The following is a 24,158-nucleotide window of genomic DNA, read 5'->3' on the forward strand; positions in this document are numbered from 1 at the left end:
CACACTATCTTCTCCAACCATTCATAAGAATATCAACACGCATTGAATAAATGAAGACGATAATAGTTAGACCCAATATCATCGACTAAACGGCGAGAACAATGACTCACCTTCCGAAAAAGGTTCCCGATGCAGCCAGCCCGCCCCCATAAAAAGCAGCATGACGTAATCACCCATTCCCGAATCGAATCCCAGCCTAAGCCCTGCTCCGACCTCAACCTCCAACATCAATCACCACCACAACCCCCTGCACCCAAACACCATCCCAATTGATATATACTCATACCCACCGCAAAAATGGTCTTCCGATTCGTAAGTTCCAACCCCATCACCCTTCCCCCATCCCCAATTGAACCCACCCTCAACCCAACCCAACCAAAACGAAACTAACATCCACCCCAACCCGCAGGCCAAAACAATCGACCCGATAACCCTCTTCCACACGCCCTCCGTCCCCAGCTCAGGCCGCGTCCTAAACATCCTAAAACAAGCCTCTGCGGCCGCCGAAGCCGGAACCCTGCCGTCGTCCACGCGCGGAGAATTCCAATTAGAGATCACGACCGCGCCGCCGACGACCGACCAGCTCCGGAACATCCTCGACTACGTGACGGCGAACCCGGCGGGCGCGGGCCAGAATAAGAGACAGTATGCGATTGGGGATGTGATTCGGGGGGCAAGGGATGCGGAGGAGGCGGTGAAGAAGTTCAAGGAGGACTCGACGACTTTTGTGAGGCCTGTGGTATGTTCTCCTGGCTAGCTTACCCTCCTTGTCTTTAAGGGGAATGAGTGAGTGCTAACTGTTCTAGACGGTCGATTGGACGAATGGGCAGGCGGTGGTGGGAGAAAACGAGTCGGAGATTCTCAGAATGGTGCACCAGTTGGATGTGGACTAAGTTAATTTAATTACAAAGTGAAGGTGACTGCAGTGATTGACTGTATTATCAGTTCTCTACGATACCATCTATGTATCTTATCTTACAAGCAATTCTCAACTCCAGACCATGAAACCCCTCCTTTCCGTCCTTGGAAAGATAATGCATACAAGTCTGATGACGAATCCATGAACATTAAACACATACTTCGCTCATGTCAAGTAAAAAAAGAAGTCAATCTCATGGTCAAAGTCAATGCGAGATCCAGCTCGTGACATGCCCGAAATAAAGAATAAGAAAAGGGGAGAAAGAGAAACAAGGAAATCCTAGAACATCGTGCCGAAGGATCCGTCGGTTGGAATCGGCTTCCGGGGCGAGCTGCGGCCCGAGTTATCCATGGCCGGTTTCCGATGACTGTTCGTCGTCAGCATCATATACCTAAAACTTGAGTAAGGTGACATACCGGAATGTAAACCCAACAAACAGTCCCTTGCTCATCTTATCATCACGTTCAGCCATTTCTTCCAATGCTCGTTGCTTGTCATGAACCTCCTTATACTTGGCCATGTCTGCCTCGCTAGAAAAGTCGTCAAAGTAGCCGGCATCCGTCTCCGAATCCAGCTCGGGCACAAACGGCGCGCGCTGCTCACGCAGGCGGTCAAAGTCAACCTCGCTGAAATAGTCATGCGCGTGGATTTCCTGGATATTCTTGAATCGTCGTTCCTTCGAGGCCACGAGCTTCGTGATTAGGTCCCACGTCCGACGTGACAGGAAGTAATTGGGATCCTCGTAAACTGGTTTGCGCAAGACCTTCTGCCAGTTCTTCAAATTCTGCCATGTTTCATCCACTGTGGCTCCTGCAAAGGGCGGGTATCCAGCCAGCGCCTCGAAAAGCATACATCCCAGACTCCAATAATCTACCGTGAAATCATATTCCTCGCCTTTGAGCACTTCGGGGGCCATGTAGTCGGGGGAACCCACGATGGATTTGGCATAGTTGACCTGGCGCTCTCGTAGTGTACGGTATCCCTGCCGTCGCTCGGCCATCGTGCGCTGCTCCATCGGACGACCGAACGGCACTGGTGTGTTGCCGACCTCTTCCAACTTCACTCGCATCGACTCGATCTTACCGGGGTTCAGCATGCCAGCCGCCAACCCAAAGTCTGTCAATTTCACATGACCTGTCGAGTCAATGAGGAAGTTCTCGGGCTTGAGATCGCGATGGATGTAGCCCAGGGCATGCAGGGCATCGATGCAACTGAACATTTCGGCAATGTAATATCGTGCATGGCGATTGTGAAGAACTCCAGTGTTGTTCAAAAGAGTGCGAAAATCTCCTCCAGGCACGTATTCCATGGCCAGATAAATCTGAGTATCATCCTGGAATGCGTACAGCAACTTGACGAGCCACTCACTCTTGGCGGCAGTGAGGATATCACGCTCCGTGAGAATGTGTCGAATCTCATCCAACTTGAACAAGAGCTTCTTGCTCATGACCTTCAATGCGCACACTTCCCGGGTGTCCTTCTTCTGCGCTAGGTATACTTGGCCGTAACCACCCTGGCCCACTTGGGTCAGGATCTGGAAGTCATGTTGGCGTAACCGGGTGCGACGCTTGCGCAGGTGAGCGCGCTCTCGTCCCAAGTATTTTAACAGGGCCGGTTCGTAATCATCCATTGGCGTGGAAGGAGGTTCGGGGTATGCCGCTCTAAACTGGTTGTGGCGATTCTGGCGGTTGTGAACGTAACTGAGGAGGTCAAAGTAATGATCCAGGAAATCTTGTTGACTGTCAGCAAAAGCGGGTACATCTTAGCATGGAGAGGCCACTACCTACATAGTTGAGTCACATTGACCAGTCGTTTGACTTTAGGATCTTGCAGTTTCTCCATCTCCTCCGGCGTCAATCCGCGCATCGGGACCTGACGTCGCTGGATGCTTTCCATGTCGCGAGGTTGGTACGGTTCATGACGGGAGATCGCCGCCGCCGCGGGATTCGGACCGAGTGTTTTCGTTATGCGAGTAGGACTGGGGGGTGTGTTTTCTTTATTGGATTTGCGCGTCGGACTGGCTTGGGGAGAACGAATCACGCTCTCACTGAAGTCCTCAACCGAACCCTTCGGTGGCGCGAACATAGGATGATCATAATGATTGTATTGGCTCTTGGTCGGCGATGTGGGGTTCAACTTCAAGGCCTTGTCGAAAACATTGGGAAGATCGAGGGCGCCGGGAGGGAATCGGTTTTTACTGGGACTGCCCTGCGGAGTCTGGACGGGACTGGTAAAGCCATTTTCGGCGGGTGTGGAGGGGCGATCCAGAACGTTGCCCGAGCGGGTGTGTAGCAGCGGAGGGGGATTGGGCAGCCTTAGGCCTAGGCGATCGTTTGATTCGACGTCGAGAGGCATGGTCGCGATTTCCACGGACAAGGGGGACACGACTGAATGACAATCTTAGAACCACCGCCGAAGATTATCAGCTTGTCGAAAAAAAGGTGGGTGACTGGGACCCCTTAATAAGGGCGAGACTCCGCCGACGGAGCGCTGGAGTTTGGTGGTCCGCAGCGGTGGAGGGAGCAAAGGAGGGGCGGAAAAAGAAAGCAACGCGCTGGCAGGCAGCGCACGCGGTGAGGTTTTCTGAAACCTCGGTGGAGAATAAGCAGAGAGCACGAGAGACAAAGAGCTCTGGATCAGCCAGACTCACACAAAAGCCACTTCCGTCCAAAATCAGGGATCCAAAGAATGGCTTTGTTTCTGGGATCAAGATGGTGGGAAGAAAGTATCGGGATCGTCGTCGGGAAAAGCCACGAGATGGCGTTATTCTTCCTGCGGGGGTGAATGATTTCCGAGAGCGATGAAAGATGAAAACAGAGGGAGGGAACGACGAAGAAGTCAACGGAAATGCAGAGTCCAGGGAGAGAAAGAGAGAGCGAGCAAGTGGACGGCGACGGCAGGGATGGGATAGAAAAGATGACGATGAAGGAAGAGGAGGAGCGACCGCCGGAGCAGCAGCAGCCAGCCACGGGACGTCCCCACAGTCACTGGACCAACGGCAGTCCTGAATTGCTCTCGTTCCCCGGGCAACTCCCTTCACTTCAGCTGGATTCAGATCCAGATGCTTTATGAAAATCAAGGAACCGGGTCCTGATTGGGCTCAACCCACCTGCAAGTCACAACTGGAGCCCCCGGCCTGGTCTCTGGCTTGCAAAACCTGGGTGCTGGATGCTGACCGACGCGGCATTAGCACAGATCGACTAGATCCATTGGGCTGATCCGATCTCGTTCAGAGCCTCTGTCGGTCCGATTCTTATATTAAACCGGATCTGTTAGTTCCAAATACTCCCGGGGGTCAGTCCTTGGATTCAAATGGCCCTGTCTCGCCCCCTGCCTAGCTCCTACAAAGCTCGGACAGCAATTACGTCCTACAATCTTATTCTGCAGAGTCATGTACGACATCAAACCCTGTTAGAGGGTTGCCAGGCATCTTTGTTTATCTGAAGGTTACCATGTCATAACATTGATCCTACTTGATCAATAGTTCCAAGTCCCGCACTTTGTACCCATGGTTGACGGTGGGGATTCGATCCATGGACTCGAACACCGGTAATCCAAACAAACATCCCGTCACAGAATCCCAAGATCGACTGGGAATCTCTTCCGCCTAATCCACTTCCCACAATCCAACCGCTTAAATGACTCCCTTGGCTTTTTGCCCGGTCTAATTTCGATATTAGCCCCGTTCGTGCTCCTCTCCGAACGCGCGGAACCAAGGAAACTCACGAAAAATGCCAACCCGTACGATGGGGTTGAGAACGTTATCTTCGATCCCTTAGGGAAATGGAAAACATCGCCCGGAGACGCCGTGACCTTCTGGCCCGTCTCATCGGAGATTTCAAACTCGCCCTCGAGGATGATCTTCATTTCATCGTAGGGGTATTCGTAAACGAGCGGGGTACCCTTCTCGAGCCGGTAGAAGCCGGCGGTGATGGGTTTTTCGGGGTTGTATCGATCGCTGCATGTGATTAGTTCACTGACACATGCCTGGATCTGGTAGTGATTTTTACCTCGAGTCAATATCTCCCAGGAACGCGTTCTCATTGGCGATCAAGGGAGGCTTGAAGGTGGACTGAGCCTTTGGGTGGTAAACTAAACTGACGGCCATTTTGCCTGATTCGTGTTGGTATCGGATACGGCTGTGTTGCGCAACTGATGACAGAAACAAGTCATCTCTCACCAAGAGACAGGAGCACAGTGCGCAGGTTTATATTTCTGCTCACGATCATGATTAATTGACCATAATCATCCTCGATTTTTGAATAGCGTTGTCAAATGCGAGCAAGAGCGGCCATGATATACAACCTCGCATCAAACTGCTCGAATAGGCAATTTAAGGAGTGAGAATGCGAGCACCGATGGGCTGTATTACTGACTTTGAGGGGAAATGAGGGGAATATCCTTGATGGTCTGGGAAGATTGAGTTGTAGTCAATAGCAGATCGTAGTAGACTTCAAGTATCTCATTCTTCGTGTGGCTACGGTAGTTTGTTGTATCCGCGTTTGAGTGTTACTTTCTGATCACTGTTTATCAACCAACTTCTACTGGCCTATGCAATTAACTAAATCATAGCTTCTATGTTTTTGACATAATCGCTACATCGGAATTTCTGGGCTACCACCTGGCAGGGGTAGGTTAAGTGAGCATCTTTTTTCTGAAATTGGACTCCTGTCTACCAGTTTTCAGTCATCTTGTTGAGCATAGACGATGCCATTTCTATGACAGTAACTCTTGTAATAAGACCGGTTTATGAATACTTTCCTTGTTACATCTAGTATCACTCTTCACCGATTGAACAGAGTATGATAATGGTGTATATTGATCAAGTCAATATCCTCTTCATCGCATTAACTTCCTGTTTAAACTTTGCGGAAATACAATCACAGCGATCATAAGGTTCTATTAATCAAGTCGCTTTTGGGTCAAGCGCTTCTATTGCTGTTTTGGAAGAAAGAAGCCATTCATAGAGGTGTACATCTACATAAAATGGTCATGAAAGGGTAGGCAAACGGCGGAATGCTTGGCACATTGCACGTCAGACATGTAGAGCGCTTCCATATCTCGCATAAATGCTCATTGGTCCGTATTCAAAGACCTAAAATCTGTACCCTGAGGAATGGTAGCCGACCTAAATCGGTTCGACTGAGCTAAAGCCTAAATAGAGTTCTCGAATGTTTAGCTGCCTATTTTGATCTAGTTCCAAGCTTCAAGCTTCATCACCTAGCTAAGCGACTATCAGGGAGAGATACCTGTGATTGATCAGGGTATTTAGTGCTGTGCTCAGTGGCGAGAAAGGCTCGATTGGGTGAGCGTAACAATTTTGGGAGATAAGGATAATATTATAAAAGCTTTCTTTGTCTTCCTATATTCACGGAGATATAGAGATATCAGATCCCAGGTAGGAGCAGTATGATATGGACGATATATCATCTTGCCGACCAGCCGTATATAGACACAACTGTGCTGTCACAACTGTTTTTCAAGCAATTCCTAATAGTCTTTCTAAGCCATACTCGATGTTTCATATGGAAATGACTACCGGGTAGAGAATTTCCAATTCGGACTTTGGCGAGATTGAAATCCATTTATGTCACATCCTGCAATGCGAATGGCAAAGTTCAGCCTGCTTCTAAATCTGAAAGATTCTCGTCTATATGAAGTAGTAATTACATTGTTGTTCGAGTCATTCAAAATATCGGGCTGCTACTTTATAGCTTACTCGAAAATAATAAGCTCTAGATGGTCGATCATGTCCACCGAAAACCGAAATGTATGGGTCTCTAACAGTAGTATCGACTCTAAGAACGGGGTTAGGAAAAGCGGGACCTCAACACTACATTGACAACTAATACAAGACGGCGTTTCAGTGCTTCAAAGGTCATGATCGATCTAACCCCAACGTATTCCTTTCCTCAGCAGGATACGTTGTAGTACGTTTTGACCAGGGGTCTACATCGATATTATTCTGCATCGTTTTTACAATTGATAAATTTATACCAAGAGTCAGAATCGTAATCGACAATGAACATTACGGACAATGAAGAGATCGATGATAAATAGTCCGATTATATAGGGTATCAGAGTATTTAAACCTCTCTCAATGATAGTCTTATATAAGGCCTGTTCTATAATGAATATCTTAGGTCTCAGGGAAATGCGATGAGATACAACCGTTTCGATGGGCATTGCCTTCAATATGAGTCCGTGTTATGCAGCAATTTCTCCTCAAGTGCGTTGGATAAGTCATTAGTAGGCCAAGGAAGATGCTTCTAGCGGAACAAAGGTGGTGAAAAACAGAAACACGTCCCTAGATAAGCTCGATTGACATAGTAGCCAAAAACTAGAGCGGACGTGTGAACTCTTGGCTTCCTCGTGCATTCTGATAAATCCATGATCAATGGGTGCGGAGAAAGATCTCCAAGACAGGTAGGATCCGGATAAGCCTATCGGAGCGATAGCAAATTCCATTACTCATGAATATTAATATGAATTCATCAATGAATCTTTGATAAACCAGGATTCACGGTTTGGGCTTAGCGCCATTTGCTGGATTCGTTTGCCCAAATGGGTTAGTGTTTCCCCAGTCTATCAGCCTCCTCCATCTCACCACCTCGCTCTTTCCTACTTTCCCCTCTTTTACTTTCTCTTTCTCTTTCCCTATCCCCCACTCCTGGTTCTCGTACTCAGTTCCAGAAAGGTTGCATTCGCAAGCCCTATCCAGAAGCATTTCCCGCGGATAGACTTCTTTTCTCGCTCTGATCCAAGAACCAACAACTAACGTCACTCACTAACCTCGCCCCGTCTGAACTGACGCAACTTCACTACTGTGCACTGCCTTGACTACAACCGCAAACCAGATCTCAGAGTGCAGAATATTGCAGTCTGCATCACAGGGAAACCCATTCCCTTGCCTTCCCTGCTCCCTCTCTCCATTTGTCAGTCGACGACATCATCCATCCATCCCATCCTTCCCCTCCTCTCCCCTCCCTCCATCCACCCTTCTTCTTTCTCCCTCCCCGTCCCCACTTCACTCCGGTTCATCCAAGGTTCCCTCGACCTAGGAAATAGGGAAAAGATCGCCTCCAAGAGGAAATCTTTTCACCTAAACTAGTCAAAACTGAATCCTGTCCGTTTCTGGTACCGCACGCCCTACTACACTATTACACGCCCTGAATGGTCTGATCCGGATCAACGCCATTCTCCGGAACGGAACCACCAGCCGGGATAGATTAAACCCAGGAAGAGAGACAAGACAAGGCGAGCAACAGGAAGGAAATAAAATAGCTCGTTCTTTCCCCCTCTTTTTAGTTCTTTTCTACCCCCTCCCTTCTAGGTTCTCTTCGCTCCTACGCGCCTTTTCACCCCTCACTTTCTTCCCCCATAATCTTTCAGCTACGTTGCATCGTGCTGTATGTCTATCACTTCATTTTGAAGGAAAATCACGCACTTAGTCAGTCTCATTTCTTCGAGTGATTTGATATTTGATCCAATCTCCCATGCAACAAAGCCGTCTGTGTGTCTTCAGTCTCGACCTTATCGACCTCAACCCAATGCAGATCTCGATCATCGATATCCTCGTTCCCGCGCAGAAACCGATCAATTAACAAGGAGGAACTGATCATTCTTCATGAACTTCGCTTGTCCTCTCTACCTACATCTCTGACATACTGATACACCCGATCTGACTCTTCGTTCTTGCCTTCCCATTTACCTACCTACCTACCTCTCAACTCGCTGCTACTCTGCTACGAAAAAGAGAACAAGAAAGAAAATACAACTCTTCCTGCCTGCCTACCTTACCTACCTACCCATCTATCCATCTATTTACCTGACTTACTGCTACTACATCAGTAATTCGATACATCACTTTGTATCTATCTGCATAAGACTGCCTCGGTGATCTACCTAACTGGTTATACTCGACTTGTGCAACGCAGACACACCACGTACCGTACCTTTCGATTGCACTCATCCGGTGGCCTTTTCGTTTCAGTTTTACCGCTTTTTTCTGTCCACAGCAACTTCCCCAGCGACATACCCGGTCTCGCCTCTGTCCAACACATCTTTTCTATCAATTTCTCTACCCCAAAGCAGAATTACAATCGTCTTGTCTTGTCCATGCGCCATTGTTCTCTACTCGAAATCCAAAAGTAAAACATTCCGAAGCAACCTGACCTTTACCTACCGAGATACCCATTCGGACCGGGCCAGACGAGAGAACCACAACATTGCGTACCCATTCACGAAAGCGAACCATCGAAAACCATTGCAACTCTACTATCCCGTCTCGCCGACCTACATTACATATACCGTGCACCAAAACCCAAAAAGATATTGATTTTGTCCAAAACCAGGCCAGAATAACATCTAAAGAAGAAACTTCAAGATGTCCGTATAGCAAGTGCAAACATTCATTCCATCACGCTGAAAGCAGGAAAAAATCCTTTCAAAAGAAAAAACAAGGAAACGCCCATGCTGATTTATTAACCGGAGGGAAAGCCAGATCGTAAAGAGACCATAAGCCAAGCCATTTTTCATATCAAATCCACAAGCAGCCAAAAGGAAAAGGCATATACGCAAAAAAAAAAAAGGGAGAACAACAGTCTAGAAACACAACTGGGCTGGGCTTGCTGCTTCGTATCGTGTATTCGTTATACATGAGAGAGGGAATTTGACCGATCGCAATCGCAACTGCAACCGCAACCGCAAACCCCATCGCAACCAGGATTTACATTACCAAGAAGCCGAAAGAAAGAAAGAAAGAAGCCAAAATGACCACCGTGGCTATCACGAGCGATTTGGAGCCGTACTTGGACTCCCTTCGATCTTATCTAGCCAGAGGACATATGGCTTCGTCGTCATCGTCGTCATCATCGGTATCACCTCGACCTGGAACGGAGGATGAAGGAGAGGGAGGCGCCGAGAATGCGGTAGACTCCGACTCCCCTGAATCCCATTCGCCAATGGGAAATGAAGAATTGGGAAGGAAGAGGAAATGTGAAATGGAGAGACAGGTCAAGAAATATACAGTTCGGCCGGTTGGTAAGGAGTCTATCCCGAGATCGTCTTTACCCTAGGAATACTATTGATACCACAATGAATTGTCAGTTTATCTTTTACTGGTTCCAAAGAGCGAGAAGAAGAATAACAAAAGAGAAGGGGGGAGGGAATTGAAAAGGATGAAGTGGCTTACCTTCCCAACCCCAGTCCTGCATCACATTCACCCAATGCAAGCTACCCCGAACCGTTTTTTCGAATTCTATGTTCTCAAGAGGCGATGCGGTCGACGCTCGCCGTGCATTTACGGAAGATATCCGGGAAGGAACTGCTCGCTCGTCGGTGGAAGGCCTTCTCCACGGGTCTTTGCCGTAGACAGCGTTACTGGGTGAGCGGTCCCCTGATCCCGAACCCATGAACGAGAGTCCATCTTTCCCGATGGCGTCGCGAGGCAGAGCTTGGGAGTTTGAACGACCCGCAGCCCGGGATTGCCGTCGCTGTCTCTCTGCTTCGGACGCATCGCGACGAGTCCAGACTTCCCGGACAACTTCTATACAGCGATCGATCGAGCCGAGCATCAGGCGGGTCTGGATTGCAGTCCACCGATTCATTACCCACTCGCGGTCCTCCTCTTGCTCTGCCTCGCACCCGGCCGCCAGCAGAGGAAACATCTGGATGATCGTCGTCCGAGAACTAGGAGGAACAGTGGCAAGTAGAAGTAACACCCGTTTGGCTAAATCGGGCGCGGACTCCGAGGGCATTTCAGGGACAGCTTGATGAAGGTAAAGAAGGGTTGCCCAGCGGTAGGCGTGGGCGGTTTGAATACTATGCTGGACCTCCGAGGTCGGGTCCTCGGGCGGTTCAAACCAGTCGGGGGGCTCCCACTGCTCGACCAGCCTCTTCAGCTCGATGGCCTGAGAGACAAGCGAGATGGAGTTGGACTCCGTCTTGCGGACTCGTTGAATTAACCGAACAACCCGATCTATGAGTGGGAAAAGCGTGGTGGCACAGCCCATCAAGGGATCAATTTCATGCACTGCATCACTAGGGGGCTCAAGGACCGACAGGTCCAGCTCTGAATTCCCGCTATCCTCCCGAGACGTCAATCGCGCAATCACGTCCATGTACAACCAGGTGTTATAGAGGAACCGAACTCTTTCCAGATCGGTTCCGCTCATCCCACTCTGCAGTCCATTTCCAATGACCTGCGACACCAGCGCCTTCGCACCCCGCAGGTGCTGAATGCACGTGCGAGTGTGTTGATCCCAGGTGTCGGCGAAAGCGAGTGCCAGACTCGTGGCCAACGCGGCATCCGTCCTCATATTCTGAATGTCTTGCACCATGCAGGTGATGCTCTGGCGCATATGATCTACTCCAAGTACCCTCAACGCGGGGACTTGCTTGCTGGAATGAAAGGCTGCCAAAGCAAAGACGGCGTGGTATAGAGCCGGGGTATCCTTCGCCAACGGCCAGATCAAAGTTCGCCACGGGTTCTCGTGGGCACCGTCTTTAATCGACAGTATCCCGCAGGTCACTCTGTCAAATTGCAACACCAGCATTTCGGGGGCTGCGATTCCAAACCGGGGCTCTTGGAGGAGTTCTGGCGGAGCGTTCAAGCTCTGAAGATGCGACATGAAATCCGGTCCTCCGAGTCCCGGGATGGGTGGCCCCATGCCCCGGTCGGACTGTCGCACGATCTCTTCAATATCATCATTATCTCCTTCTAGAAGAGCCTCGAAACTGAAATTATCGGCGTCTTGGAGAACATCCTCCTCTGACGTTGCGACCGTAACCCCGTCAGGGCTTGCCTCCTGGTCTAGAGCTGGGAATGATATGTCTGAGAGCCAAGGGGATTGGTCTGAAGGGGTGATCTCAGCCAGTGACGGTGCACTGATATCCTCACCCAGACTGCCTAGGCTATGGTGGCTGAGAAACTCATCTGCGAACTGGGTAATATCAGTTTGCGGCAGTGACCCAGTGGAGTGACTGGGCGAAGCGTTGAGAATGGAAGAGATTTTATCAGGACTCGACAGCTTCCTCGGTTCCACCAAGGGGCCGGTTGGTGAGGCTGCCTGGCCTACCGCGCGTGCTTTTGAGCGCGCTACTGCGGGCGGTGCTGCAGGACCGGAGTTGGTTCGCCGGTGAGAGGGAGGCGACGAAGAGACTGTAGAGAAAGTGTCAGGACCGTCGTCGGACGGAGCGGTCAGCTCCGAGGGAAAGCGTGCCTACCATTTTTCGACTTCGCAACCCCGGCTTTCTGGGCAACGTTGGTCTCTTCGAAGGGACGCCACTTGAAGTCCTTTTTGTATCCGCCACAGTCCACATTCCGCTTTTTGCATTGCAGGCAAGTGGGTTTGGACTCGTCACATTTCAGTCGCTTTGTCTTGCAAGTAATGCAGCCTGGGGGATGTGAGAGAATCACGACAAGGTCAGCGCACTGCGCATTTTCTCGGGCAGCATTCGAGGCTCTCTTGCTTCTCCAATGAACCCCGTATCGCGCTCATGAGATGGAAGAGATTGAAAGAACGGGTGGTACCGTACCATTACGGCTTTTGGACTGCTTGGGTTTGTTAGTAATCGGACTCGCGTTGGAAGCGAAGGTGGCCGTTCTTGGAGCGGACGTGGACGAGGCTTTGGGATGAGCCCCGGCCGACGAAACGGCGGGCGGGATGTCTAAAATCGCGGACGGCGAAGGGATCTTGATTTCTTCCATTCCAAGGGGAGAAATGAAAACATGAAACCCACCCAAGCACTCCGAGGTATATAAAGGGACGAGAAGAAACAAAAAAGAGGACAGGCAGCAAGGGGGGTTATCGGGGCAGTGTGTTGTGCAGAAAGAAACCAAGGGTAGGTAGGTAGCTACGGAACACCCAGGAAGCAGATCAGGTAAATCAAAACAGATAAGAAAATCAAAAATAATACAAGAAAGCGGATGAACGGAATCAGATCTAGTGGGATGAAGGGGATGACAGGAGACGAAGAATTTAAGCCGTATCAGCGGGCAAGCGAGGGAGGATAGATAGGAGAAGGAGATAGATAACCCACAAGCCCTCGGGCTGACCCCAAAGGATGAGGAGAAACGACATCAGAGGATGATAAGGAACTGCGGAGACAAGTCAAGCTGGAACGAGGTGGGCGACGGGGATTCGCCGATCCAAGACTGGAGCTTCGACAAGGGACGGCGGCAGGCGGATTCATGCACGATGTGTTAATGGATGGAGGGGTAAGGCATTGATCGATTCAGGACACCTTGCCTCCTCAGTCGGTGAATCTTTCTGGTTTTCTTTTTATCCTTTAGTTATTTAATTTGTTCATTTTCTCTCCCAACTTCCTACCGACTCACCCCTGTTCCAGCGATATTCCCAGATTCCCAGACCGACCCTTTCTTCTATCCCCTCGGAGGCCGTGAGGAGAGGCGATAGTGTCTTTCGTAGGGTAGCAAAACGCCACACAGCGCATCGCAGGGACGGGGGGCATACCAAGAATGGCGGTTGGCTCGCGTGAGAAAATCCCCCTCGTCGGATTCGTCGGTTTTCTTGGAAGAGGGGATCTATAGATAGTGCCTTCAGGAGAACGGAGTTGTTCCTTAGTGAGAAACTTGGAGGTAAACAGGAACGCGGGGGATTTGCTCTATGAGAGAGCCGGCATTAGTCAGTCCGTCAAGTCATTCACAACCACAATCATTCAATCCGGGGTAGAAGAAACAAGTCGAACTTACTCCGGATTCCCTTGGGATCCCCACATGCGAAAATGTGGGACGGGGTTTCTATTACTCAATCGAATCTTTCATCTTGAAAACCGCCACGAATCACACGAGGAGCGTGGACATGGAGTTGACTGCTGGTCGGACTTGTTCCATGGCTCCCGGTCTCCTCCCCATCTCGGTGCTGCGGGCGGGCGCATGACGAGCCCCCATAGTAGCTACAGAGTACTTACAGTAAGTAGTACTTACTCAGTAGGTAAGGCTCCAAACCTTCTCCTGCAGATTATGGCAGGCATCCCAATCCGACGGATATCAAAGGCCGTTCTTCGGCATTTGTCGACTACATTGTCTCTATCTTGTTATCGATGTTTCTTTGTCCTTGGTACTTCCCGTCGCAACCCACGGCCTTCTTTTCCTTCTCGAGACTTTTGAGTCATTTTAAGGTTTAGCTTCGCCGCATGTCCTATACAGAACACCGTCCAGTTCAACGGTCGCGTTGAAACCGCTATTCGAGTTCACCATGCCGGCGTCAAAATGCATCTTCTAGTTTGGTCGGGAAACCTTAATTGCATCATGGGATCACTACGCAGGAACATCTCCTGTTCGACGGGGCACCGTACGAACTCTAGACTGTTCTAGCGGTTTGTAGCCATGCAAGTAGGACATGCAGCTATTATATTTATCTGAAGTTTACCAGACTGGAACCTTTCCCGGCGAGTCCGGGGTCGTAATGCATGAACTTTCCGGGGTTTGTCAAGATCATGTGGTTGCCTTTTGGCATTCTCTATAAAGCACCAACACGTATCGGTGAGAAATTGGACGCTATACTTCTCGAGTCTTTGTGTAACAACGCGATGCTGAGCACGGACACATGTCATAAACATTGCAGCCTCCTCTTTGTGCCTGATTTATCCCGGCTTGCTAGTTGTTCGCTCTTCCTGTAGAAAAAATAGGGATTGCTCAGGGAGATAAGACCGGCTTTCGGGGTCATCAATCTGTGGTTGAACAATTTGTTCTAAAAAAGCAAAATTCAAGCTCTTTCCAGGTGTATGCCACCATGACACGCAGCTTCTAGTGTGGATGCCTATGGCGTCAACTACGCCATGTGAGCATAGGCGCACTCAGCGCTTTGAGGTCGCCACTGGGAGGCTTCAGATCCTCCGAACCTGTAATAACTGGGATGAGGCTCTTCGCAATGCTCCTAGAACTGTAACTTAGAATTGCCGAACGGTGTTTCCTTTTCGGGAAAAATGGCCACTGGGGACGGTCCAACTGGAACTTGGTCACTCCTTGGGAGCTACCTTGCCAAGAGAAATTATGACCATTTACTCCGACAGCAGCTTCAGCCAGTCACTGACCGTACATCCACATGGACCTCGCTCATATCCTCAACTCTGCATCTTTCACCAAGTACTTCATTTGTATGATGATTCCCATCACAGTTCTTGCCTCGTTGTTGTTCGCTCCGCCCAGAGTCATGCGGTCGAAACCGGATATATCAGAAGGTTTGAGATCCAGCATGTCATCCAAATATCTGTCGCACATGACATAGACAGACAACCTTCCCACTCTGTCTGTCGCAAATCTTCCAGTTTGATCGAAAATCTCATTCATCGGCTACCATAATCCCGAAAATTATGGCCTCCTCATATGTCTCGAGCATGGGTCCTGAGCCGCTCCAGAAAGCCCGAACGGAACCGCACTCCACATGATACTCTTCCATTCGGTGCTGTTAAAGTGGTAACCTTCAAATGCCGAATAACCGACCGCTCAGTGGATAGAATCGACTGATATTCTCCCCTCTTTTTGGATGAACGCTGCCCTCGAAACTCAATTCGCGAGCAGAGGCTAGCAGAAGTCGGATTCTGTTCCGTTCTCGTTGGTTGAGCGTGGTCCCGAGGATTCGCTGCGTTCCCAATACTATCCCTACTTTCGTAGAAGGCTGTCACAAACCGTGGGCAAGAGGTTCTTGATCCTTCGATGTAGATGGACAGATTGCGTTGAGGAGGGAACGGAGCTATAAATACTCAGTGATCCTCACATACTGATGATATGGTGGACATCAAATCTCGGGAGTGATCCCGAGTCTCCGCTCCCAAGTTGCCGGGAGAGATTCCGATCTCCATCTAGAGCATAGATCTTTGACCAGTTCATATTCTTTGACTGCGAGGAAATCACTACTGATAGTGGATAGTGGAAAAGCTTGCCGGGTGCTTTGGGCGATCTTGTCATTCATATCGTGATTAATCTGGGATAGCCTATTTTGGTCATCTTGGAGTAAATGAGGGAACCATTGATCATACCGAAGCCAAGATACTAGCAAATATTTACCCTCGAGGACCAATTGCTTCAGTCTATTCTCATACTCTCACATGAAATATGCTCGGCTCGACTTTCTCAACTGGCGTGCAATGACCATAGATTTCCGAAAAGTCTTGTCTTTGCTTTCCTAGTCACTGTGCCAGGTCGCCAAGACCTATTTACGTAGTAGAATGCAACACTTAGGGCATAGAAGACGTAGCAAAATAAGCTGTGATGGAAGAATGCCTTACTGTCCGACCGTGCAGTCAGCCGAGCAAAAGTTCCAAAATGAGTTGGTTGACTTACCCCCCCACCCCTACCCCCCGGTGGCCATTTTTCCCGAAAAAGGAAATATCAATATCGACACCTTTAATACCAGGCAGTTCTCTCCAGACATTTCCAAGCCTTTCAGAATATGACGAAGCAAGTCAATGGTATATATCCTATGCTAAGCATGCTAACTACCCATTCCATGGCTTGTCAACTGCCAAGTCCAATTCCCATCTGACCAGCTTCATATACCAAGTCTTGACACCCATGATGACACTTAGAGTCACAGCAGCTTCCAAATCCCAGCGAGAACTCTTCATGTCCAACTACAATGAAAGCGACAAAACGTCGACATAGTTGATGACGGTACGACTTGTGCAACAAGTGGTTGACGGCTAAAGTTTTCAACAGCCCACTATGAATCGCCGACCACGATTTTCTCCTCAGTCACAATTCAGCTATGGCAAAGTGACTGGAGAGCGACTCATTTCTTATTGCCAAAATCATGGTTCGATGATAGCAATCCCCACTTCATTGACGTTTCTCCATACTCAAAGTCTGGATCGCGGTCTAATGTTGCAATTCTGATGGTTTCCCCTTAACCGGAAATTCACTTTAGTACTATTATGGCATACAACTGATTATTTTCTTGCTGTATTTGCATTCCATAGAACGATGATATACTCTCGCTGTTGTGCCACCGGACTATGTACACTGGAACCTGTGGATCCCTTCCCGCCACCCCACCGAGATTGTTCACGAAAGGCGCTCCAGCATGTTGCTAGAAGGCGCATTCGAATTATAAAACCCTGAAGAATTCTGCACCATCGTCGCTCGCCAACCCAACTCTGCAAACATGTCTTCCACATCGACGCAACCGACCAGTTCTTTCGACGTCACCGTCGAAGACTCGGTATCTCTCACCCAAACCCTGACCAAAATCGACTCATCAAATGTGACGTTATCAGCCACCCCGGGTGCCGGAGAGACACAGATCGCGAACTACCTCACCGCATGGCTCGAACATCGGGGCATCGAGACCCATCGGATTGAGACTGTTCCCGGCCGCCCATCCATCGTCGGTGTGATCCGGGGATCTGGCGGAGGGAAGTCGTTGATGCTGAATGGCCACATCGATACTGTCAGTTTGACCAGCTACGAGCATGAGCCTCTATCTGGACATGTTGGCGAGAAAGACGGACGCCCTGTCATCTTTGGTCGTGGCGCATTGGACATGAAGTCCGGACTCGCTGCCGAAATGGCCGCCCTGGCGACTATCAAGGCCAGAAAGACCCCTCTTCGCGGAGACGTCATCCTCACCGCCGTGTCAGACGAGGAAGACGCATCTCAAGGCACGCAAGATCTGATTGCGGCTGGCTGGCGCGCCGACGGCGCCGTGATCCCGGAGCCGACGAACCGCGTGCTCATCACAGCCCACAAAGGCTTCGTATGGATCGAGGTCGATATCCTAGGGACTGCAGCACACGGCTCCGATCCGGCCTCGGGAGTGGACGCGATCCTACAAGCTGGATGGTTCCTCACGGCGCTTGAAGAATACCAGAGCCGGCTGCCAGTCGACGAGATGATCGGACCGGCATCCCTGCATTGCAGCTTGATTCACGGCGGCGAGGAGCCTTCATCTTACCCGGCGAAATGCACCGTGACGATCGAGTTCCGGACTATTCCTGTGCAAACGGATGCGTCGATCTTGTCGGACATCACCAGCATCTTGGCTACTATTGCCCAGAACAAACCTACTTTCCGGTTCAATGAGCCGCGATTGACGCTGTCTCGTCCGTCTTACAAACTACCGGTCGAGCATTCGTTGGTTCAGCAGACTACTAAGATTGCCGGGGACGTGTATGGGAAGCGTCCGCCTATTGAGAGCATGGCTATTTGGTGCGATGCTGCGCTTCTTGCGGAGGCGGGGACACCGACTATTGTTCTCGGTCCGGCAGGACAAGGGTTGCACGCTAAGGAGGAATGGGTTGATGTGCAGAGTATACGGGAGACGGAGGAGATTTTTGTTCGTCTGATCTCTGAATTTTGTAACTAAAATCTATTGTCCTGCATTCGAGTCTATGGAATATTAATGATTCGAAGCTTCTGTTCTTTAGCATTGCCCTGCGCTAACCTCTCTGCAAAGCTGTGTTTTATAGGTGCTGCAAATTCTCGTTCGTAAGAAGGCACTCCTCATATAGACGTGTGCTGTGTGACAGTAGGCACACGCTTTAGAAAAAGAACCCCCTATTCTAGAAGTTCGAGAAGGCGACAAGGACTGGACGCACTGTCGAACTGGGAATAATCCTCGTACCTATCATACCCGGCAGGACGAGACGGGTGGTCACTTCAGCAAGGGGTATCGGGGAACTAAAGGTTAGATACCGGAGCAGGGAGTTCGCAGGTCCTCGCTTATAATAAACATAGCGATGTCCCCTTCCCAAGGCCACCCCTTGATCTTTCACATTCCAGTCAAAACGTTCGATTCACGCGGCCTTGTCTGCCGGTATGAAGCACGCAGAGCCCACAACTCAGCCACACATCAGCACAATTAGCCCAGCGCAGCCCAATCTAGACCCAGGACCTCCCGATGGTGGCCTCCACGGCTGGGCGCAAGTCCTCGCCGGCCACTTCATCTTCGTCCTAACATGGGGCTACTCTGCCGCCTTTGGCGTCTTCCAGACCCATTACCGGCATACGCTTCCAGAGAGCGCGTCGACCATCTCCTGGATCGGCGGCGTACAAGTGTTCATCCTGCTCCTGATATCCGCGCTCTCAGGTAGGGCTACAGATGCCGGATACACAAAGACCCTTATCCTCGTGGGCTCGTTCCTGATAGTCCTCGGCACGTTCATGACCAGCGTGGCCACCGTGTACTGGCAGATCTTTCTCGCTCAGGGCGTCTGCGTGGGCATTGGGATGGGCTTGATCTGGCTCCCTGGGGTGACGTTGATTTCGACTTATTTTGTTCGCAAAAGGGTGTTTGCCGTTGCGGTGGCTGCGTCGGGTACGAGTACCGCGGGCATGATCTTTCCGGCTATTGTACAGACTTTGATACCGAAGATAGGTGCGTACTGTAGATTGTTAAGCTTTCTGCTTGGACATGCCCGAGATGTTGTGTATACAGTAGGTGTGTTTTTCTACGTGGGACTTTTTCTGAGCTCGAACAGGCTTCCCATGGGCGGTGCGGTGTATGGGATTCGTTGTTCTCTTCATCGCCGTCGTCATTAACTTGGTGCTTCATCCGCGCATGCCACCTCGCAAATCCGGACCGTTGGTCGAGTGGGCGGCGTTTAAAGAAACGTCGTATGTGACGCTCACGTTTGGCATCTTCTTGATCTACTGGACGTTTTTCTTTGTGTTTTTCTACGTATGTTTTCCCCTTGACCTTGCCTACCTCCCCCGGCTCAATCCTTGAGAAACCAAAAACCAACAAAAGACATCAGATCCAAGTCTACGCGCGCGAAAAACTCGCCATGCCCGAATCCCACGGCGCGAATCTAATCATAATCATGCACGCCTCTGGCATCCCCATCCGCCCACCTCTGGGCTTCATCGCCGACCGCTACATCGGCCCCCTAAACAGCCTGATCCCGCTGACCGCGCTCTGCGGTATGCTCATGTTCTGCTGGCACGGCGTAGTCAGCATCACGGGGCTGTACGTGTTCGCGGTCTTCTTTGGCCTGGTGTCGGCGGCTGTGTTGGGGTTGGTGGTGGGCACGATCCCGTCGTTGACGAGGGATTTGAGCAAGATTGGGACGCGGGTGGGGATGGCGTTGACGCTTGTTAGTCCTGGGCCGTTGACGGGGCCGTCGGTGGCCGGGGCGTTGATTGCGAGAGGAGGGGGGGATTATTTGGGGGCGCAGGGGTGGGCGGGGGGTGCGTTGTTGGTGGCTGCTGGGGTTTTGGTTGTCGCGAGGGTTTCGTCGTCGGGGTGGAGGTTGATGGTGAAGATTTGAGAGTGGTGCTTGGGATGGGGGGGGGGGGGGTTGGGATAGACTATAGATTTGTCCGTTTTGTTTCATTGATTGTTAAGTATAGTATAGATCGTGTCGAGTTTTCGATTGAGTTTTTGGTAGCTTCGTTGATATGATAGACATTGAGCTAGAACTGTGGGCTTATATCTATAAGACATTCCAACTATGCTCGGTACAAAATCTTTGAGATCATTTAATGTCCTCTTGCAACAGTTGACACCATATTTAACCATTTCGATATCTAGAACCTAACAATCAGCAGTGAAGGCAAGTGCAAATAAGCTCAGACAAACTCACAATCTGTCACATCGACATGATGGCGAATTGACGATCAAAATGAGCCATAATGAATCGTGCATAAGACGCCCCCACTCGACCATCCCAGTCGGTCTTAGTCTGTTCCTGCCATCTTCACCTTCATCATTTCAATGTCTTTCTGCAGAGAATGATCTCAGGATGAGAAATCAAGCTTAATGTGTTTTTGATCAGTTCAGTGGAGCTCATTGCTGGTTGTTCTCACTGTCGAACTCCACAATGTCATGACAGCGTTCCTGTCGATGATGAGCCATGTGGCTAAGCTGATATGCCCTGTGTGGTCTCCGGGCCCAGATGATTGTTTTGAAGGTATAAGTATGCTTCGAATTGTGCCTCCGTAGTGAGGACATCATTCGCAACGTCGAACAAAATATTCAGGCTTATCAACCTCAATTCGAAGCAACTCCATTACCAACCGCAACCATGTCCCATTTCGCACCCGACTGGGCAAAGGTATGTCATACAGTCCTTACCTAGCTTCTTAAAGCTGTACACTAACATCAACAGTTCATCGAACAACTCGGCGAACCCCTAACCTTTTCAGGCACCACCATTGAAGAGCTCACAAACAAATGGGAAAATCACCTCGCCCCCAAATTCATGGCCATATGCCAATACCCCCCGCCCGACATGTCCGTCACCACCGAAGACATCACGCTCGAGAACATCCGCCTACGCATCTACACGCCACCCTCAGTGACAGGCACCGAGCCGGTCGGCATCTTCATCCACGGCGGCGGCTGGATCATGGGCAGCATCGAGCAGGAGGACATGCCATGTCGAGAGATGTGCAAGGCCAACCACATGATGATCGTCAGCATTGGCTACCGGCTCGCACCGAAATGGAAGTTCCCGACAGCGCTCGACGACTGCGTACAAGGCACCCTGTGGGCCATCTCGCATCTCTCGCTATCCAAGTTCGTGCTGATGGGCGGGTCAGCCGGCGCAAACCTTGCATTTGGCGTCGCGCTGAAACTCATCGTCGCGGGCCTCGAGGAGAAAATCAAGGGTGTGCTGGCGCTGGTTCCAGCCGTCGTGCATCCCGACGCAGTGCCAGAGGACAAGAAAGCGGAGTATACGTCGTGGTGGGAGAATGGTGACCGCACGATCAACACTTTGACGACGATGCAGACCTTCGTCTCGTATTATGACCCGGATCCGTACGATCCGTACTTTTCGTGTCTGCTTCACCCGCGCCTGAAGGACTTGAATAAGGTGTATATTGTTGAGTGCGGAGCAGATACGTTGCGGGATGATGCGCGCTTGATGAAGCAGGCATTGCAAGAGGCCAAGGTGCCGCTGGTTTATGACGCGTATGATGGGTATCCTCATTATTCATGGATGTTTCCGGCGCCGGTGTTGAAGAGGCATGTTGAGGAGTTTAATGCGAACTTGACGCGCGCATTGGATTGGTTGAATGAGTGATCTGATGTCAATTATTCGATTTGCATATAGAGCTCCATAGAATCCATTCAATAAGAGACATAATTTGTCATTCTCACTCTACAATCAAGACACCTAGTGAAGAGTATGATGGATAGTATTTTCTAAGATCGTCTGATGTCTCTTCTACCGCAGCTGTTCACTCTAAGCAAGCATATTACGTTTGAGGCTCGGCAAGATCGAGTGTTTCTATCAATTGGCGTCTACCTAGCGGAGAGAAGTTTTCAAGCTCGACGAAACGATCTAGACCCTGTTGCTTATTCGGAAATAGGGATTTGAGCCCGTGGACGTGGTAATTAACACGCCGATAATCACCTAGATCACAACAACGACACCAGCTGTCGCCGGGAGACCCTGTATCATGAGAACGGGCTCTTCAGGTCTCAGAACGGAAACCATGACAATGGCAACCCACAGAATTATTGCAATGGACAGTGCTGAACAAAGGGCAATAATTCAAAGAGGAGCACAGACATCAATACCAGAACTAAGACTGATACAAAACAGAAAAGAACAAACAGCAAACATATGAAACCACTACCCAACGATTGGATGGCCAACCGCGCGGCTACCCGTCACACTGTTCCTTTTAACATTCCTTTATCTGTTCCATCTTCTGTTTCCGAATAAAATTGCTAAGTCCCTTATATATCTAGAGATGTGCAGGCGCTTCGGACGGATGAACGTTTCTACTCAACCCCTCATCTGAATCATTTTCGCCCCAACACAGCAGTCCGCTTCAGCTTTAGCAAACATGGTGAGCCCGAAGAACCAGTTCATCCAGTTCTGAACCAAGCTAATACTTCGTCCAGGCTCGACCAACTCTTGAAGGTCTTCCCGTGGAGCTTATGATTCTCATTTTATTCCGGTTGCCAGACGGCAACACGTTCAAATCTCTCGTGTATGCGTCACCCGATTATCACCAGGCCTACCTCACAGTGAGATATCAACTGCTCAGACTTTTGGTGAGACGCCAACTTGGCGGACTTCTCGATCTAGCAGAAGTGTTCACTGCTATACGATCTCAAGGTGTGCATTATGCCTATCAGGATGAGAACGTAATTGCCTTGTTGGACAACTGGCGACGCAAAGATGAAATTCGCGAGCTCAAATCGTCGAAACAACCAGACGAGCCTGATAGCCCAGAGGAAATCATTAAACGATTTCGATTTTATCGAATGCTATTTTTCTTCCTCGAGGACATCTCAATTAACGCACCCAGGCCCCCATGGATCCAGCCTATTCAATGGGAAAGCGAATATCTGCCTTTACATTTGTCAATTTTCGAAAAACGCCGCTTCCTAAGAGCAATGTGTCGCTTTCAAATTCTTAAAAACCTCTTTGGAGATCCAGTCTATTGCTTTGACCGCGTAAAGTGTGGCAAATGCGGGGACAGAAACAAGTTCTGGCAATTAAGAGAATGCAATGACCTCCAGACTGTTTGGGAGGAGGCATATCGGTTATTCTATGGCACAATGCCCCTTTGGGAACACGATGAAATGGGCAGTGTCTTTATGTATCTGGTTTCCAAGTACGAGGGGATCTCTAAGGAGATAACAGATGACTTACGGCAGCTCAGCAAAAATACATCATCCAGATTCTTTTGGGACATCCTTCCCAAAGAGCAACGGCCACCTCCCTGTGAAATTGAGAGTGAAAGAGACCTTTTTCACTTTAACCAGCATTATGAAGGACTTGCCGGACTAGGGCCTGAGTTCCTCTACCGCATTCTCCATATGGACTGGCTAACTCGACGTAACCTTGTTTGCGTCAATACCAGAAGCTTCTGGCCGGGCCCATTTATTGGGTATGGGACCGAGATCTTGCAGGACATTCAATTCCAATTTATCGGTCCAGCGGATCGGTATGAATGTCCAAACTTTGAGCAATTCTGGTCTACTTTATCACCTCTTGAACAGCCTACCGTGGGTTGGAAGAAAGCATGGCTACGCCCTCACAACCAGGAAGATATTCTTGAGGATTCTTTTAATTTCAATCGAGAGCTTGATGAGGATTGGGGATGGTGTTACGCGCTTTGGGATGAGAATAGACTGAAGGAATGGAAAGCGCCGTTGGTAGTCGAGCAAGGTTCGCTTGATTAGGATTCCGAGATCTTAGATATCCTTCCAAATTGTTTCGGACGCTAATTTTGATTATGTGTGCCTGAGGCCCGAGGCCTACCAGTCTTGGCGCTATGATCGTCGCCGGCCTTGTTGTGTTTGGCTTTACTTCC

General features: G+C 49.9%; 9 protein-coding genes across 9 annotated transcripts; 6 read left to right on the forward strand and 3 right to left on the reverse strand.

The window, feature by feature from the left end:
* Nucleotides 1–297: 297 nt before the first annotated feature.
* On the forward strand, nucleotides 298–893 carry LDX57_009201 (uncharacterized protein; the record flags this gene model as incomplete). Its single annotated transcript, XM_046090922.1, has 3 exons — nucleotides 298–312; nucleotides 410–739; nucleotides 807–893. 3 exons carry the CDS (start codon nucleotides 298–300, stop codon nucleotides 891–893), a joined length of 432 nt encoding a protein of 143 aa, XP_045946897.1.
* A 305-nt stretch (nucleotides 894–1,198) lies between these two features.
* On the reverse strand, nucleotides 1,199–3,274 carry DBF2 (serine/threonine-protein kinase; the record flags this gene model as incomplete). The annotated part of the gene is made up of 3 exons (XM_046090923.1): nucleotides 1,199–1,286; nucleotides 1,336–2,650; nucleotides 2,707–3,274. The coding sequence occupies 3 exons, from the start codon at nucleotides 3,272–3,274 to the stop codon at nucleotides 1,199–1,201; spliced, it is 1,971 nt and encodes a 656-aa protein (XP_045946898.1).
* A 1,279-nt stretch (nucleotides 3,275–4,553) lies between these two features.
* On the reverse strand, nucleotides 4,554–5,027 carry LDX57_009203 (cupin domain-containing protein; the record flags this gene model as incomplete). Its single annotated transcript, XM_046090924.1, has 3 exons — nucleotides 4,554–4,583; nucleotides 4,646–4,877; nucleotides 4,930–5,027. 3 exons carry the CDS (start codon nucleotides 5,025–5,027, stop codon nucleotides 4,554–4,556), a joined length of 360 nt encoding a protein of 119 aa, XP_045946899.1.
* Nucleotides 5,028–9,690: 4,663 nt separating this feature from the next.
* LDX57_009204 (uncharacterized protein) lies at nucleotides 9,691–9,996 on the forward strand (the record flags this gene model as incomplete). The annotated part of the gene is made up of 1 exon (XM_046090925.1): nucleotides 9,691–9,996. One exon carries the CDS (start codon nucleotides 9,691–9,693, stop codon nucleotides 9,994–9,996), a length of 306 nt encoding a protein of 101 aa, XP_045946900.1.
* A 39-nt stretch (nucleotides 9,997–10,035) lies between these two features.
* On the reverse strand, nucleotides 10,036–12,629 carry LDX57_009205 (Zn(II)2Cys6 transcription factor; the record flags this gene model as incomplete). The annotated part of the gene is made up of 3 exons (XM_046090926.1): nucleotides 10,036–12,080; nucleotides 12,146–12,316; nucleotides 12,458–12,629. The coding sequence occupies 3 exons, from the start codon at nucleotides 12,627–12,629 to the stop codon at nucleotides 10,036–10,038; spliced, it is 2,388 nt and encodes a 795-aa protein (XP_045946901.1).
* Nucleotides 12,630–17,046: 4,417 nt separating this feature from the next.
* LDX57_009206 (putative acetylornithine deacetylase (ArgE)) lies at nucleotides 17,047–18,246 on the forward strand (the record flags this gene model as incomplete). Its single annotated transcript, XM_046090927.1, has 1 exon — nucleotides 17,047–18,246. One exon carries the CDS (start codon nucleotides 17,047–17,049, stop codon nucleotides 18,244–18,246), a length of 1,200 nt encoding a protein of 399 aa, XP_045946902.1.
* A 452-nt stretch (nucleotides 18,247–18,698) lies between these two features.
* LDX57_009207 (uncharacterized protein) lies at nucleotides 18,699–20,149 on the forward strand (the record flags this gene model as incomplete). The annotated part of the gene is made up of 3 exons (XM_046090928.1): nucleotides 18,699–19,257; nucleotides 19,361–19,560; nucleotides 19,637–20,149. 3 exons carry the CDS (start codon nucleotides 18,699–18,701, stop codon nucleotides 20,147–20,149), a joined length of 1,272 nt encoding a protein of 423 aa, XP_045946903.1.
* Nucleotides 20,150–20,905: 756 nt separating this feature from the next.
* LDX57_009208 (alpha/beta hydrolase) lies at nucleotides 20,906–21,907 on the forward strand (the record flags this gene model as incomplete). Its single annotated transcript, XM_046090929.1, has 2 exons — nucleotides 20,906–20,935; nucleotides 20,990–21,907. 2 exons carry the CDS (start codon nucleotides 20,906–20,908, stop codon nucleotides 21,905–21,907), a joined length of 948 nt encoding a protein of 315 aa, XP_045946904.1.
* Nucleotides 21,908–22,679: 772 nt separating this feature from the next.
* Nucleotides 22,680–24,027, forward strand: LDX57_009209 (uncharacterized protein; the record flags this gene model as incomplete). The annotated part of the gene is made up of 2 exons (XM_046090930.1): nucleotides 22,680–22,682; nucleotides 22,738–24,027. The coding sequence occupies 2 exons, from the start codon at nucleotides 22,680–22,682 to the stop codon at nucleotides 24,025–24,027; spliced, it is 1,293 nt and encodes a 430-aa protein (XP_045946905.1).
* Between the last annotated feature and the right edge of the window lie 131 nt (nucleotides 24,028–24,158).

Source organism: Aspergillus melleus (genome assembly GCF_016097325.1).
Source record: "Aspergillus melleus strain CBS 546.65 chromosome Unknown contig5, whole genome shotgun sequence".
Lineage (NCBI taxonomy): Eukaryota > Fungi > Ascomycota > Eurotiomycetes > Eurotiales > Aspergillaceae > Aspergillus > Aspergillus melleus.